This window comes from Lactuca virosa, chromosome 3 (genome assembly GCF_052849685.1).
Source record: "Lactuca virosa cultivar CGN04683 chromosome 3, Lactuca_virosa_CGN04683_v6, whole genome shotgun sequence".
NCBI lineage: Eukaryota > Viridiplantae > Streptophyta > Magnoliopsida > Asterales > Asteraceae > Lactuca > Lactuca virosa.
In genome coordinates, this window is record NC_136428.1 from 411,862,784 (window position 1) to 411,880,176 (window position 17,393).

The 17,393-nt window shown below is 34.9% G+C and overlaps 1 protein-coding gene across 1 annotated transcript in view; it reads left to right on the forward strand.

Moving 5' to 3' along the window:
• LOC145165032 (calcium-dependent lipid-binding protein-like) overlaps positions 1-17,393 on the forward strand; it is a 37,451-nt gene that overhangs the window by 16,857 nt on the left and 3,201 nt on the right. The window contains exons 3-11 of the mRNA XM_079083670.1: positions 11,203-11,301; positions 11,573-11,580; positions 13,737-14,011; positions 14,086-14,211; positions 14,439-14,536; positions 14,717-14,767; positions 15,211-15,331; positions 15,410-15,531; positions 17,040-17,138. Coding sequence (XP_078939796.1) covers positions 11,203-11,301; positions 11,573-11,580; positions 13,737-14,011; positions 14,086-14,211; positions 14,439-14,536; positions 14,717-14,767; positions 15,211-15,331; positions 15,410-15,531; positions 17,040-17,138 — 999 coding nt within the window. The remainder of the gene's footprint in view (positions 1-11,202; positions 11,302-11,572; positions 11,581-13,736; positions 14,012-14,085; positions 14,212-14,438; positions 14,537-14,716; positions 14,768-15,210; positions 15,332-15,409; positions 15,532-17,039; positions 17,139-17,393) is intronic.

The following is a 17,393-nucleotide window of genomic DNA, read 5'->3' on the forward strand; positions in this document are numbered from 1 at the left end:
GCTGATCGACGTGGAGGCATCTTGTAGCTATAAGTTTAAAACGATGAAGATATTGGTAAGTATTCAATAGAGAGTATGATGAGAGTGATGTTGGGTTATGAGCATTCTAACACTCCTAAGTGTACATGCAACCCTAAATACCTTGGATCTATGTTTTCTCTATTATACATACAATTATGAACATCCAAGGTATTATCCTAATCTAGCATACAAAATAATAAATATAACAAGATAGAATACATACCTCTTTGATGTAGAATGTCTTCATGAAGCTTGAGTGCCTAGTGCCCCAAGTGTGACACCTCAAATGGTTCACACAACACCAAATACACTTGGAATAACTTGAGAGAAACTTGAACACTCCTTGAAATCGTCTAGCCCTCACACTCACACATTAGTGCCCGATTTCTTGAGCCATGGGATTCTTTTATATGGTGGCTATTAGGGTTACACCATGTAACTCATAACTTTACCCATTCCTTATGCTCCATGGATTTTAACCTCCATGGAGTATCCATGGGTCACCCCATGGACTTAGTCCAACATAAGGAATCTTGGATCACAAGCCCACATATATAAGAATGAATGATTTACACAATCAACCCATATATTTAATTAGTCTCCTTTTGATCACTTAATTAATTCCAAATAAATTCTTGATCAATACTAATTAAATAACCTTATTAATATATATTAGAACTTATAATATATTAACCAACCTTAAGTGTTATTTCTCTCATTATAGTCTATCCAAATGCATGATGCCATGCAACCCAAATGGACCATGTCGGGTCGGGTCAAGTCTTAACAATTATAGTTATGGACTTAGACATTAATCCAACAGTCTCCCACTTGGATAAGTCTAAAACTATTATTGCGTATGACTTCAGGAACCGATCAGCAATCGTAGCTCTCAAAAGCTTCTGTCGAACTCTGACCTTGTCGATGAACTCTGACCTTTGTCAATGACTTGTCCATTAGATAAGGGATCATATATTCCTCCATTCTAGATATCATATGGACTGAGACATGGATTATCAATCATTCTCTCTGTCCATTTGTTGTTTCCCGATTTCCGATTCATGATGACTGACTGATTGAACAAATCAAATCAGTCCTGGCTTGGCCAAGCACTCACACGTATCATCTTTAAATCATCGAGGGGCCCACAGATATCGCTTTTATCCCGAAGGTAAAAGGAATGGATAAACTTCGACTCATATGGCTTGTTCTACTACTTGTTGAATCATACACAAAGGCACGTTTTATAACATCGAGTTACCAATGCGTTTTCGTGCAATCAATGTATAACCAACTCATAGTAACAACTCATATCTCTAGGTTTGAAGAATATAAGATATTATCGTCTCATGATCACTCGTGATAAAATCCATGAAGTGATTCAAATGAGCGCGGGTTGAATCCAATACTCAGAACTTATGAGCACTCATGAGTGTTGTAGCACCACTTTGTCCACCAACTTGGATCTCTACAAACCAACCCATGACAGTCTTGATTCATATCTACTTCCAACATATGACCGACTGTGGATGGTTTGAATAACTTAATCATTCAGGAAGAGCGACTTAGTTATTCTGGAAGTCAAAACATGCAAAGTGAAACACAAGAATAAATGAATCAAATATGGTATCAAACCCTATGAATATAAATAAACACTTTTATTTATCACCATACTGATTACTCATTATTCATTGTTTCGGTTTTATCAACTTTATATTGAATTTAAAACAATAGTTGTCCCATGCTCCAAGCATGTACACTATGTTTTCTAAACACTAGTCATGCCATACACCAAGTATGCATACTATGTTTGTCTATGATCTTTACTTTGTAAAATAGATCAATTGAACATCACTCCAATGATCCTCTTTTCACAGTCCCAAATCCTTACTGCAAATGCAAGAATTCAAAATTCATGCCATTTACTGAAATCTGTTAGATTCTAAACTTATATGCATTGATCCTCTTAATGATTATGCACGAAGTCAGAAAGACTTGACAACAATCATTACAGAGCATTCCAAAGGAGATCAGCTCCTTGGAAACATCCTTCTTTCATTAAGTTTCCTAATCTTACACATATTGAATAATTTCTAACTTTGAAACATTTCCATATTCCATTTTGACTATCACTTCTGAACAAGAGTTGCCTCCTTACAGATTATGTCAATATGGTCCTTCCAGAATTAACATTATACTTCCAACTGTCCTTGAGCAACCAATCTTTGGTAAACCTTAGATTGTCCTCGACAATTGCTTAATCATTTTAGTCATATCCAATTCTAGACCTTTTCCCTTCATAATGCTCCAGGCATTTGGAAAATTTTAGAACGGACGAATATAGCACATGTAATCGATCCTATATCCGAAGCATATGGGACACGATTCATGATGTCTCACATAAAGACTAAACCAGTCTTTTGCTATAATATTTCCATTTCAATTTGCCAAGTTCTCAAAATTCAGATTATGAAAAGGGATGCCGTAATCATAATCGAATTTTAGAACGCAAATAATGGACCCATATATAGAATTTCCTTATGTTGAGCCATTCCAACATGAAATTCATATATATATCCTTGATTAAATACGATTAAAATCTCAATCTAAGCTTTTAGAATTGAAATGAAGTATAATTTCCTCTCCCTTAATTATAGCAAAACAACTTTTTCAACCCCTGCAACCTCACGAATTGAAACTTTTGTTTTCTATAATTAACATTGCTAACTTGCAACCTTTGTCATAATTATCATGCTCCCACTAACATGATGATTATTAGCATAACACTTATGCTCCCACTAGCTTTGACATGTACTCAGAAATCAGCTGACTTTCTTACCAAAGTTCAGATTTCTGATACTAGATTGTTTTGATAAAACTTTATCAAAATCATACACCTCTCTTAGATAGCTCACATGTGTGTCTAAACAATTTTAGAACTATGAAAAGGGATGCCGTAATCATAGTCTCAATTGTTTAGACCTTTGCCACTTCTCACAAGTCCATGTTAGTGTGCCGGTAAACCACACACGCTCCACTAACGACTTTGAGAATGCAAATATCACAATTGCTATCTAGCTAAAATCTACTTAGTGAAAGTGTTTCCTCACCATCATTTTCATGAATCGGAGAGAAACCTTATGACACTTAGATTTAATAGTGTATGTGTTCTTATCCATGTGAATTTGTCAAAACCATAATCACAAGACAAGGTTAGTGACAAATCCAAACTCATATTGATTAAACTTGTGCAATCTTAAATTCTTGCCATTTGGCAGCTCAGGTGCCTGCCATTGCTTCCAAGTAGTTGTGCAACCAATTGAGAACTCTCAGAACTCCTATGCAAAGCCAACTTGAATAGGCACAAAAATTTCAACACGATAGGTTATAAACCTCAAGTCGTGTGCTAGTGAAGGACTTTAGGTTTTATTCTTGATTAAGTCTTGAAACTTTCAAGGTGTGAATAACCATGCAAATATACTTGGTACCCTTAATATTTACCCCTTAATCAGTGTGTCGGTTAACCACACACGCTCCACCGATACTATGATAAATATTAAGTTGCCCTTTGCCTACCTTGTTAAGTCCAGGTTAGTGTGCCGGTTAACCACACACGCTCCACTAACGACTTAAGCAAAGTGCAAAGTGTAATTTCATGGGTTAGCACCAAATTCACATTTTCCTAAGTAACTAAGATTGGGTATTAATAAGAGTTTAGTTACTTAGTATTTATCATTAATACTTTTAATGAAAGGAGAATTATAGTCCTTGTCCTACCCGTTCGGCTAACGACCCTCCACCAGTCAAGGAAGCGGTGGGTGAGAGTGGACACCCATTAAACTGCCATTTTATAGGCAGTAACCTTATACCCCCCTTATAGACCGGATTCACGACCGGCTTCGTGAATGAGGCCTACTAACGGTAAGACTGACTTTACTCTTATACATATATATAAATATTATTAACTTATAATATTATAAAGTATAAGGTTTGAATTTTAACTTTTAAAATTCTAAGGGCTAACTTGGAATTTAAGTATTCATAAGTGAAAACTTTTCAAATTCCAAAACTTGAGGGCAAGTTTTGAAACTATTCAAAACTAATTAATTCCATAACTTATGAGTTTAAAGTAGTTTTAATTAAAAAAAAAACTCTTCAAGTTCCATAACTTGAAGACAAGTTATGGAAGACTTTAAACTAATTAATAAAAAAAAATAACTTTTTTTTATTGTAACTTATGGAACTAATTAAGGTTACACTTTTTTTTTTAATTTAATGAAGAGACTCTTGAACCTCCATAACTTGAGGACAAGTTATGGAGTCATAAAACCATTTAATTAGAACTAGACTCTTCATTTTGTAACCTTTGCCAACTTTTATGAGTTTTATGATTCTTAAATGTGACTTTTCATATAACTTGAGGACAAGTTACAAAAACACACTTTGGAATAAACTCTTAGATTAAAATGGATTGAAAACAACTATTTCACACAACTTTTCTATTAATCTAAGAACCTCATAAGAACAAGATAATTCAAATCATCAATCTTCAAGAAATTAGCATGAACATACAAACTAATACAAATCTTGAAATTATGACAATTATCTTAGAAATTGGATTAGCATGAACACTACCACATCAAAAACAAGTTTACAAAAACATCTTAGGGTAATGTTCCTAGTCCAATTCCAGCCAGCTGACGCTCCTACTAGCGACGGGCACCCCTCGGACGAACCCTCAATTCAGCCAGCTGACGCTCCACATCAAGAAGGTGTGGCTCATACACTGTCTGGCGTGCTCGGAGTTCTATGACTCGGGTTACCGCTAGTTCTTGAAGCAGAGCCTCATCGTCTCTCGTAGCTCTCTCACGAGCATCCTCAAGACGGCGAATGCGGACCGTATTAATTCCCGCATTAGCATCAACTTCCATGAATCGGTTGATGGCTGACCTACCCTGCGAACCAAAATAGGCAGGATTCTGTATGCTGAGCCTCCCTCGCACAGGTTGTAGAAGCTTCTGTCTCCGTTATATGGCATGGGTTGACCCTGCTCTTGACTCCATGTTCCTAAGTTTTCCACCCACAGAGGCGTCGGGCCTTGAAAATCCGGACGAGGGTTAGGATTTGGGATTGGAACTATCAAGGGTAGATCATTGATTTCTGGCTCGGAGTCAGAATCCTCCGGGAAGTTCTCTGCGAAGTCATCATCCAATGGGATTGCATGATTCTCTTCTGGCTCTTCATTGAGCCATCCACCATTACCTTGGTTGGGAAAGTACGGGTCACCATGGGGATGGAATCCAGCCATGTTATCTACGCGAGAATAGGGGTAAAAGAAATAATTAATAGACATACTACTTAAGATAATTATAAGATGATCCTTACCAGTTACTCCAATATTTGCATAGTGCATACCAGTTATATGTAACCAAAACAGGATAGACCTTCGAATAAGTGATCCTAACTCTAAGTCCACAACCAAACAAGTAACAGGAAGTAAAGCAAAGATCACATATTCTAAGTCTATGACACCTTAGTCACATATAACCTTAGCGTATTCACTCAGCAACTATTGACATACTAGTAAAGACCTTTTTAGTTTGCACATAAGTAATTATAGTGACACAAATACTCCTATAGTATTTTAAGTTTATGTTTTGTTCTAAAGTTTTCATTATAGTAGTGTTGGTAAGTTTTTAGACTTGCTGCAACACCACAACCATTCCTAGGCACATGCTAATCACTTCTCGGAAAGATATAGTTGATCAGGCTATATCACTCCCACGTCTGATTATATGTCCCCAAGCCTAATTATACTGCCCAACAATCACAATACTTTTGTTCTGTTCTAGTATGACACTGATCCTAGTATGAATGCTTGTAAGTATACTTTTAGTTAAATATTTTATTATTTAAAAGTTTAAAATCTTGGTCAGAGTATTTTTAATCCCGATGTGTTTATAGTTGTATATCTTTTATGGGTTGATATACTCAATTCACTATAAACAAAGCTCTGATACCAATCTGTCACACCCCCAAACCAAAACGGCGGAAACGTTCGGGGGCGGAGGACGTCATGTACAATATCATAACAATGCATAATAGTAAAACAAGCAACAACATCATCCATTGCATTAATAATATAATTCAATACAAGTGTGTTCTGTGTAGTTTATAAGACACCACAATATGAATCAAAATAAAAGACGAGTCTTGAACGTGCTCCGTCTTCTCAAAACCTGGTCATCGGTACCTGTCTACTGGTGACCTGAGAATACAAGTTATTTTGAAAGCGTAGATCAGCATTAAAGTTGGTGAGTTCATAAGTATTTAATGTCATTGTTTGTATAAGTTTGATGAAAGTGTTTACAAATGTTTGATGTAAAAGTTTGTAAGTGTTTGTTGTAAATGTTTGAATACTTCCTAGAAAATCCTATATTTTCTACTAAAGTAGCCTTCTACCAAGACTCGACTGGTTTGTAAGTTTGTTCTTTTGTAAAAGTGAGTGTTTTTCCCAAGTATGACTATCATTACCAAAATATAGTTTACACTACCTTAAACCAGTTTGTTTAATTAAGGTCAAATGTGATGAGATTATAACCATACTTGATTGACTAGTAAAACACGACGATCAAAGACGTCGAAATGGTATGACATTCGTCACCCGTAGACCTGCAGGTCCCACTGTAGCTAGCAGCAAGGTGTAGGATGGTCAATCTCGTATAGATCTATACACAAATTCACGCTCTCCCTCCAGGAGACTCTGGTTACAAAACGTGACACATCAGTATATTGTCGTGTCATGAAGTAGTGGCTTACATTAATGTTATAATATTCTTTTATTTGTATAGTATGTTCTCTCTGTTCTAGTGTATAGTATGTTTTCTAGTGTATATTATGTTCTCTCTGTTCTAGTGTATAGTATGTTCTCTCTGTTTCTCGTTATAGTATGTTTGAACTGACTCTTGTATGTTTCATTGTTCTAGAAATAGTGTGTAGTAATCCTCTAAACTGTACCTATTATAGTTTACTAGTGATGTTGTTTGTATGACTGAATCATGTTTGTACACCTTTGCTAACCAAAGGTATTGAACTGTTGTAAAAACTTTTATATCTATACACATATACATAATATATAACTAAGATTCAAACGACACTCAGACAAACAACCGGTACCCTAAGTCCACAACCAAACAAGGAACATGAAATAAGGCGAGTTATCAGTCCTAAGCCCTTTCAACCTTATTTATATAACTATATCTATATAGACATGATTTTGACAATATATAAGTTTAAAAAGGAGTTTTGTAAAATGATAAAGAGTTTAACATAGAAAAGAGTTTATAAAACGATTTGAAGCAGTTTGTTTGATAACACAATTTTGAAATATAAGAAATCCACTTGTTTGATAGTTATTAATCGTATGTGATTGACACAATAACGATAATGTTTTCTACTTGTATTCCCCCCCCCCTATAAAATCATTTAAAATCATTTAAAAGGTAAGTTAGGGGTATGAACTCACCTGTAGTGAGTGATTTGAGTGAAAGGTCGATATAGGATGCTAAGTGTCAAGTGAAGCCTCAAGCACAAACGGATCCTATTAAGCATATAATGATACATATATGTATATAATTAGTGTATATAACAACTAATCATGATATGGAACCACCTTAGGGACTAGGAAACACTTGGAAAGAAGTGTTACAATCACATATGATTGCACTAAGGGGTTTACGGCCACACAAGTGTATTCACGGCCTTGGTGTTTACGGCCAAGGTGTTTACGACCAAGGTGCTTACGGCCATGGGAGTTTATGGTCAATGAAGATCTTGGGGAGGGTTTACAGCCAAGGGAGAGTACAATGAGAGATTAAAGGAGATGTAGATCACTAGTGTAAATAAATGTAAGGTCTGTTTATGCTTATGTTTCAGTATTGACGATGACATCCCAAAGTTTTAATATGAATAAAATACATTTCTTCGGAAATGCTTTGATAAAGTATTTATTATGTATTTTCTGGGAAAAAATTCCGCAACACCTTTTTGAAAGATTACTCTGATTTTATTTTAAAAAGAATAAACGAAATCGGTCTTTTCTGGCCGAGAAATTTGGGGATGTCACAGTTGGTATCAGAGCATTAGTTTAAGTGAACTAGGAATTTGTAGGATTTCTAGACTTAAACTTAGAATGCTAAGTGATGATTGTGAGATGAGTGTCTACCATATTTTAGACACGAGCACTAGTTTATTTTCAGAAAGATGCCTAAAATGCCTTTATATGCTAAATACTATATGTTTACCATATATGCTATTATTTGTTGGGATCTATAGTCTGTTGCCGACCGGATCTGGAAACCTTACTTGTTTAGGATTCTAAGCGTACGACTACGATATTAGAACTAGCATGTAAACATTTCGGAGTGATAAGGAGATTTGTACATCTATCGTAAATAAAGCTTTCCTATCTTAAAATTCTCACCTAAATACACCGAGCGTCTGCTTGGGTGTACAAAACGTTATGGTGAAGACTCGTAGAGAATTGAGTAGATGGAGGAAATGAAAGGCTTATGCTAGTGAATGACACCTATCAGAAGATATCGTAAGAGTGGTATCTTGCCTTTAGAATGTGTTTGATAAAATAACAGAACGTTTAGAGGAGTACGGTACGTCTGAAGTACACCTTCGATTGGCAGGATGATGGAACGATTGGTGTAATTCTTGAAGTTGTCCCATCGTTTGGAATTTCTATCACCAACCGAGTTGAAGTAGAATTGATGATTGAAGATACGTATGGAAGAAGTCCTAGTAGAGTCTAGGAAATTTTTTATGATTAATTAGACGCATTCGTATGTGTTAAATTGTTTTGTGATTTTAGGACTTGGGGACTACGAGACAATACTTGGAATGAGTATGAGTAGGTGTGAATAGTAGTAGAGATCTATACTACTGGAAGCACAGGACTCACACTTGGATCAGGGAAAGTCACAAGGTTACCAAGAAGCTAGTAATTGATTTCGTTTTTGTTCATGTATATCGTTACTATCGTTTCGGTAATGACTAATGAGATTATTGTTATTCCGACCCTAGTGGTCATATCAAATTGAGTCCGACTACGATGAGTTTGTTACGCGGTTCAGAGAACCAAGTTCGATGTAACATCTGACTTAAGTCAGAAGATTGAAATCAATGCGATCAATAGCATCGCTCTCGTTGTTAAAGAAGCTTGTAGCTAGAAATGCTACATGCTAAAATGTGATTATATCACATTAGAATATGAAGGAAGGTATATTCCATTCTGGAATTTGACTCTAAGAGACATGAGTCTAAGCGTTGCATCATTCGATGAGAGATCGTTAGAGCAAGACCCATTGGTCTCTTACAATAGATAAAGGAAAGTACGTATCCTAAAAAGAAGAAGGAGTCCTCAGTAAGGATTTATTTTGTAACTCAAAGGTTACGATTGAGCGTCCAACATAGTACGAAGAGCATATGCAGGATTGAGCACTACCTGAGATCGAGAAGTCCAAAAGCTACGTACTCGTTCGAAGAAACATATAGATTACGGTTATTACTTAGGATGGAAAGATAACGTATGGAATCATTATACAGGCCCTACTTCGTTGATGATTCCGGGACGTAATCATCGTAAGGGGGAGATAATTGTAACGCCCGCAGATTCGGGCTAGTTAATTTAAGGACAATGAGCATCAAAAATTACTTTTTAATGGAAGATTATTTAGAAGGAGTAATCTTAACTAAGTTTTAGTATATGTTACAAGGATTCCATACATATAAAGAACGTTGAAATCCGAGTTAGAACGAAGAAGTTATGACTCGTCGAAGTTTCGCGACAGAACCGGCACGACACAGCGCGACGTAAATAGTGAATTTACGATAGAGCGATATTTGGCCTTAGCGATCTAAAAGAAAGTCGTAGAATACGTTAAACCGAGAGCGTACATAAAAAGAACGCCCAAATCTGACTTTGTACGAGGAAGTTATGATTTTTCGAAGTTTCGGCTTAGCAGTATGCAACCCGAAATTCGAATAATAGATCGAGCGGTTTTTAGCCGACACAACCTAAACGAGAATCAAAGATCTCGTTAATAGTAGCGTAACGATAAAAAGACAGACGAAATTCGAATAATAGATCGAGCGGTTTTAAGACCCTCTACACTACCCCGACACCCCGGTTACATATGGACATCCGAAGCATCCCGACGCCCCCGAAGATTCCGAGAAAAAGAGTTTTCGAGCCGAAACTCTGCCCGCGTGAAGCCCGGTTTTTGAGAAAACATCCCGGTTTCATTGAAGAATATTATTTTTAGAGCCGAAGTACTGTCCAATCGTCTTCTTAACAATTGCAGTTGATTGTAAGACTCCTTAAGAGGTGTGGTCTGGGAAACCCTCCGATTATTCTAGTTTATAATTTTTGGATGCCCTTTTTACGCTTGTATGAATGATGTTAAACTAGGTTTAAGGGAAATGAAGTGCATATATATATGATATGAAACTGGAGTGAAAGGTCACTGTCTATGGTGTATAGAAAAAGGAAATACTCAAAAATTCGTTATTAGTAGAGATGTGACCTTTGATGAATCTCCTATGTGTAACCAGAAAGGAGGTGGTACACGTGTTATAGGGAATGATCTGAGTATTACCTAGAATGTGGAGTTTGTAACACAGATCCCACATAGATGTGTGATAAAATAAGGAACAACAAGGTGGAAAGGAACAACATAGACATGGGGAATCCCTTTTACACTATAGGGAAAAAGGGTCTGGTGATGTTGATGCCGAAAAAGATGACTTGAAGGAGCTTATGAAGAATGAGTTTGTAATGAAGGATTTAGGAGCTAAAATTAGATATCATAAATGGAGAGTCAGCAGGATAGAAGAGCAAGACAGTTATACATTTCTCTTTACATTGAGTAAGTCTTGTAGTCGTTCTACCTTGATTAGTAAAAAGCTATTGATACTCTTTTGGCGGTTCGACGTAATCCTAGGAAAGCTCAATGTGAAGTGGTCAAGTGGATCTTGCGACACTTGACGAGAACTTTTGATGCCTGGTTGGTGTATGGTGCTAACGCATGACATAGTAACTTGGTTGGATCTGTAGACTCGTACCATGGAGGTGATCTGGTGATAAGTAGATCATTTATGTATGCTCCTTTTTAGAGTTCTGTTTTGAAGGTGGATAAACTTATCGTGTTCTGTGATAAGTTTTGCATTCAAAAGATTGGTACCAAGGAGAATCTAACAGACATTTTGACAAAGGTAATTGCCTAGAGAGAAGTTCAAGCTTTGTTTGGACTTGATTGAAGTTTACATGTGTTAAGTCCCTACCAAGGCATGATGGCAGGAAGTTTTTGGTTTCTAGAGTTAATATCATAAAAGAGGTTATTTATTGTAAACTGTTTATTTTTTTTCTTTTATCAATGAGTTGATATCATAAAAAGAGTCTACACATTTTCATATTAAACCTCAAAATTTTTCCTAAAAAAATAGCATTTTTTCATTTTTTTTTCCAATTTGTCTCCTTTAGCAGGTTTACATGTAATCTTCTAATTACAACTTTTAAAAAGAAAAAAAAGCCCTAAACTTTTTTTTCCCGAAAAACATCCTCAACATCTTCCTCGAAAAAACCCTCACACAGTCACACTTGATAAACTTTTCTTTTAAACCAACTTTTTTTTTTGTTCTTAATTCTCATGTTTTTCTTATTGTTGATGTTAATGTATAGTGTTTTTGATAATTTTTAACATCAAAATATTATAGAAAATATTTGATTTTTTCAAACAAAAAAAGACATGTCCAATTTATGTTGGCAAAATGCATATCTTTATGTAATTGCAAGATGCTCAAAGATTGTAGTATGTGAATAACAATTAACTAGTTTGGCTTGATAATGTTTCTAACAGGGAAAACATAAAGAACTTAAAGCATATTCCAAATATAGATTAGTGTTTAGAAACTGTCTTTCTATTTAATTCTTAAGACAATTTAAGATACTAAGTCAACATAAACCGTTGTTCTTCACTTGCTACAATCTTGAACATGTATAAATAGATTTCGAACAAGACAAATGACTCTTTCATATTATAATGCATAAAACCATTAAGAAACACAATAATGCATAAAACCATTAAGAAACACTATAAGCAACAACAAAAAGAACATGTGAATTATAAGTCAAAACAAAAAGTTGGTTCAAACGGAAGCAAAAATTGAGTCTCAAACGGGTATAATTACATTATTATGGATCTGACAATGTTTCCAACAAAAAAAACATAAAAGATGAAATTATATTTCAAAAAAATTTGTCAAATGGAAGTTTTTTTGAAAAGAAAAAAGTTGAGAGATGTTCCAGAAAAAAAATGATGGTTTTTCTGAAAATAAAAATTGTCTAAGACCGAAATATTATCAAGTAACACCGTTAAAAACAGAAAAATGACTTATTAGGGTAAGAATGTTTCAAAAATGTTCAAAAAAGATCATCAAAGTTTTGCATGTTTAAAAAATATCATCCAACTAAAGTCTTTGTATAAAAAACACCAATGAAATATATCTTTTGTTCGCATCCCACCTAATGGTAACCGGTTCTTATGGGTAAAATTGCTGAGCTGGCCTAAGATTAATGATGTGGGAGAAAGAGTGGATGACATGGCATTTATATGTGTATTTCTTTCTTTAAATCCAATTAGGGCTTTTGCTCATAATAAGGAACGACTTCTCCTGGGGTTTCTTCTCCTGCATCCTGCACTGTCTTCTTCTTCTTCTTCAGGTCCTGTGATGGCATTTATGTGTGTATTTATTTCTTTACATCCAATAACCTTCCCATGTACAGAAGCAACACCCAAATCCACTTTTAATTACAAATGATTAACGCACTATGCACTATACCCACGACTCAAAACATTTGTTAAAATCTAAATGGTTGATTATATTAACATAAATGATACAAATGGGATAAATAAGCGTCTATAACGACAGCAAAAAAAACTTAAACATCAAGCTGGAAAACAGAGCACAACAACAGCACTACATAAAAAATTAACTAATAAGGGTAAAATGGTCAAAATATTGGAAAAAAAAACTCCCACCAGTAACCGTGAATTCTGAAAGCAGCAGATCTTACAAAAATTGATGAACTGTGGATGAAACGATTAAGCATGTAACATCCCCACACCATAAATGGACAGTTACTGTTACTGTCAACTGTCAAGAAATGTTCCAAAAAAATGATTATAGCTCTTCATGATGAACTTCTTCAAGATTAACTAAATGCTGCTATAACCATTGTGGAAAATTATTATGTACAGGGGCTGCAATGTACTCACAGCTGGACCATTTTGCCCCTCATAACTGGACCATTTTGCCCCTCACAGCTGGACCAATTTGTCCCTGTTGTTATCCTCAGTTTGGTATAATGATTCACAGATGGATTATAAGGATTGCAATTGTTCTGGTGTAACTTATTTCCAACATCAAGTACTTTTATTTTTATTTTTTTTAAATAGCTTGAAAACTTGGAAGGTCTTTTTTAAACATTTTTGAAACATCCCGTTAAAAACTTAAAGTAATCAAATAAAAAACTAAAAAATTATAAAAATAAAAGGTCTTTTTAAAAATAAAAAAATTAATCCGGAAATTTAACTATTCGAGGAAACTTTGTTTCTCTTTTCTATTTTGCATTGTATTTTCATATTAAGACAAAAGTTTCGTAAAAGCACATTTTTGTCCAGCATATTCTTCACGGAATCACAAATCATCAACAAATTTACATGCAATCAAAACTTTGATGTGAACCTAGATGAACATCTACAGCTCCTTCTCGCAATCACTCGTCATCGTATTTTCATCATCACGCTACCCTTGATCCTTCATCTGCAAAAAACATGGATACTTATTAACAGAGAATGCCAAGAACCAACGAAACCGATCGGAATTTCGAGAGAGAAAAACATACACACATTGGATACACATAGTGAGTATCGATCTATCTTTCTCATTGTGATGATTGACTCGAAATTTTGATTTCCAATTGATTTGTGTTTACAGGTGATTTGATTTCGATCAAAAATGGGTTTCATGTCTGGGATGTTTCTTGGGGCTTTATTTGGAATTGGGATTATGGTGGGTTGGCGTCATATGATGAGACAAAGAAGCAAAAATCGTACTTCCAAGGTAATTAGTTACCTCATCATCAAATTTTTGTTATGATTAGTTGATATTATGAAGAATTTGATTGTTTTTTTTTATATCGAGTTTGTGTAAATTGTAATAATAGTTCATTAGGGATTCGTATTAAGTATTCACCTCTGACTTTGTTATCATATTAATTCTAGTGATGATAGGGTTTATACAAAATAGTTTGAGCTTTATTGAAATGCTTTACTTTTATGATCAGGCAGGTGACATAAAGCTCCTGGGGTCTCTTGATAGAGAAGATTTAAAAAAACTTTGTGGTGATAATTTTCCTGAATGGATATCGTTTCCTGTTTATGAGCAGGTTAGAGTTAAATTTCTTATTATATATTTTAGGAAAAATTACATAAAGTCTTTATATTTTGAATTACACATAATACCCATTTGCCCATAGTAAACATTACTATATGCTATTGAAACTTTGTGGTGATAATTTTTTTTTTTTTTTTTTTTTTGTCTCTCACCTTCCTGACTAATATTTCAGGTGAAATGGCTTAACAAACAACTAAGCAAACTGTGGCCGTATGTTGCCGAAGTAATTTCTTTATCTTTTTTAAGTATTTTCTAAAGGGTTAAATGTACATGTATGCAACAATGTTTCACATTTTTTTTTCTCATTTTTTGCAAAATGTGGTTTTTTTATATTAAATATGCAATTATTTTCAATCTATTACCAAAATATGCAGCATTATAACCAAGAACCAGTTACCTCATGATGGTTGCATCGGTTAAATGCTTATTTATGCAAATACCTTTCACTTGTTTTTTACCAATTTATGCAACAATGTTTCATGTCTTTTACCAATTTATGCAATGAATTTTCATTTCTTTTACCAATTTATGGAATAATTTTTCACTTTTTTCTTTAACAATTTATGCTATATGTATTATACAACCATGTTTCAACTGGTTGCATCTTTTGTTCCTGATTTTCTTGATTGATTATTATATCTATGTATTAAATGTTACATTTTATAGGCTGCTACGATAATAATTAGAGAATCTGTTGAACCTATATTGGAAGAGTATCGTCCATCAGGAATTTCATCTTTGAAGTTTAGCAAACTTTCTCTTGGAAGTGTGGCACCAAAAATTGAAGGTATAATTTATAGGAAAATTGTTCCAAAACTCACATCTTCTTTAACATATTCCATTCCTTCCAAAACCATATGTGTAGGAATCCGTATTCAAAGCCCTAAGAAAGGTCAAATATCAATGGACATGGATTTTAGATGGGGTGGTGATCCAAATATTGTTTTAGGAGTCGAAGCTGCAGGTGTTGCTTCATTACCTATTCAGGTAACCTACTTTTGAACCATTAATATAAGGGCTAATGTCATAAAAGCTCTTAAGTTTTCAAGAAATTGTGGGTTTTACCCTTTGGTGTCTTTTGTGTTCATTAAAACCGGATATTTAGACTAATTGTGTCAAAATCGCCATTTAACAGGTAAACAACCGGTTACCCGGTTATACTTACCCCACCCATCGTCATCTTCATCCCCATACATCCTTCTTCTGTTCACCATTCTTCTTCTTCTTTTCTGGTGTAATGAAACAAACCACGTTGGTCTCCCTTCCTCTTCATTCTGAATGTTTCCCCCAGCCACCATGAAACCTAGGAAAAGAGTGTTGGAGCTCCTCTAAAATCGCCTCCTTAGATTCGCCATCAACATCATCTACAACCAGAGTCGGTCCACCGGCGTAGCTCCACCCCCTGACATCGACGCATATCCTTATATCTTCATTATACACATAAACCTTGCCTCCCTTTCTTCTGTTTACCTGACTCCATCAAAATCATCCACAATTTTTGAAGATTAGGGCTTGTGGCTGATCAGAGTTTTCTTCCTCCACCGGCGGATCGATCTCATCCACCATCTTTCCCTTCTAATTCTCCAGATTGATATAAGGAGCTTCCCAGTTGCCGTCATGCTCAAACTCATCGGGTTTCATCATTGAAATTAATGAATCCTAAAGAACCTCAAGTGGCTGCAACAGTAAAATATGAATCAGAGCAAAGGGGTTCATCGTCTGCTCATCACATTCATCACCTTATTCATATCTTGGAGTCAAGGCGGCACTTGTTCATCACCTTCATTGCCTGATTAAGACCTCTTCGTCGTCGATAACACACCCATTTTGGGCTTTACCAATATCTAATTTGTGATTAAATACAACACACATAACGTATGATTTGGTACTGATTTGTATGTTATGCATGTAATTTTGTGTTCCTTTGTATTTCCATGATGACCATGGTGAATGAGGAGGAAAGTATCACAGGAGGTAAGTTTAGATATGGGCAAGAATGAGAGGTGGTGGTGGACCATGTCAATGTAGATATGGTGGTGATGGTGGTTTTCAGTTATGGTAACAGTGGTGGATTTCAGGTGTGTGAGGTTTTTGTAAAAAATGATGAACATATTTGAAGAAGACGACGAACAGGTGGTGATGGGTTGTTGTTTGCATCTTTAGTTATGTAGAGTATAGATGATGATTTACCTTTTAAGTATATATTTGCAGGTCTGAATGGGTTATGTTTGATTCAATGGTTTCAACTTCAATGAGTTAAATGGGTTATGTGTGTGTTACCGGCAGTTGACTTGGAAACCCTCTAAAAGGGCATAAATGCAAAAATTAAATCAAATATCCGGTTTTAATGAACACAAAAGACACCAAAGGGTAAAACCCACAATTTCTTGAAAATTTAAGGGCTTTTATGACATTAGCCCTTAATATAATGATGTTATTGAGCTATATACTTAATAAATGTTCATCTTTTTTTGTTGTTCTTCTATTCCTTACAGTTGAAGGATCTTCAAGTTTTTACAATTATTCGTGTGATTTTCCAACTTTCTGAGGAAATTCCTTGCATCTCTGCTGTTGTTGTGGCTTTACTTTCTGAGGTATCTCTCAATTTATTATATGAGACCGTGTAAATAAATTCTATTAATCATAATTATGATGTGGGAATTTGAAAAGGAAAAGTTTAATTTGAAATAATGAACAACTTTAGCCAATTTTGGAAACATAAATGCCGAAGAAACACTTGATTCTTTTGTCCAAAAACGCTCATTCTTGAAACACTAGTGTTCTTTTTCATTTTAGAATAATAATGATTTTTTTGTAATAGAAAAATGATTATAATGGTTTGAATGGTC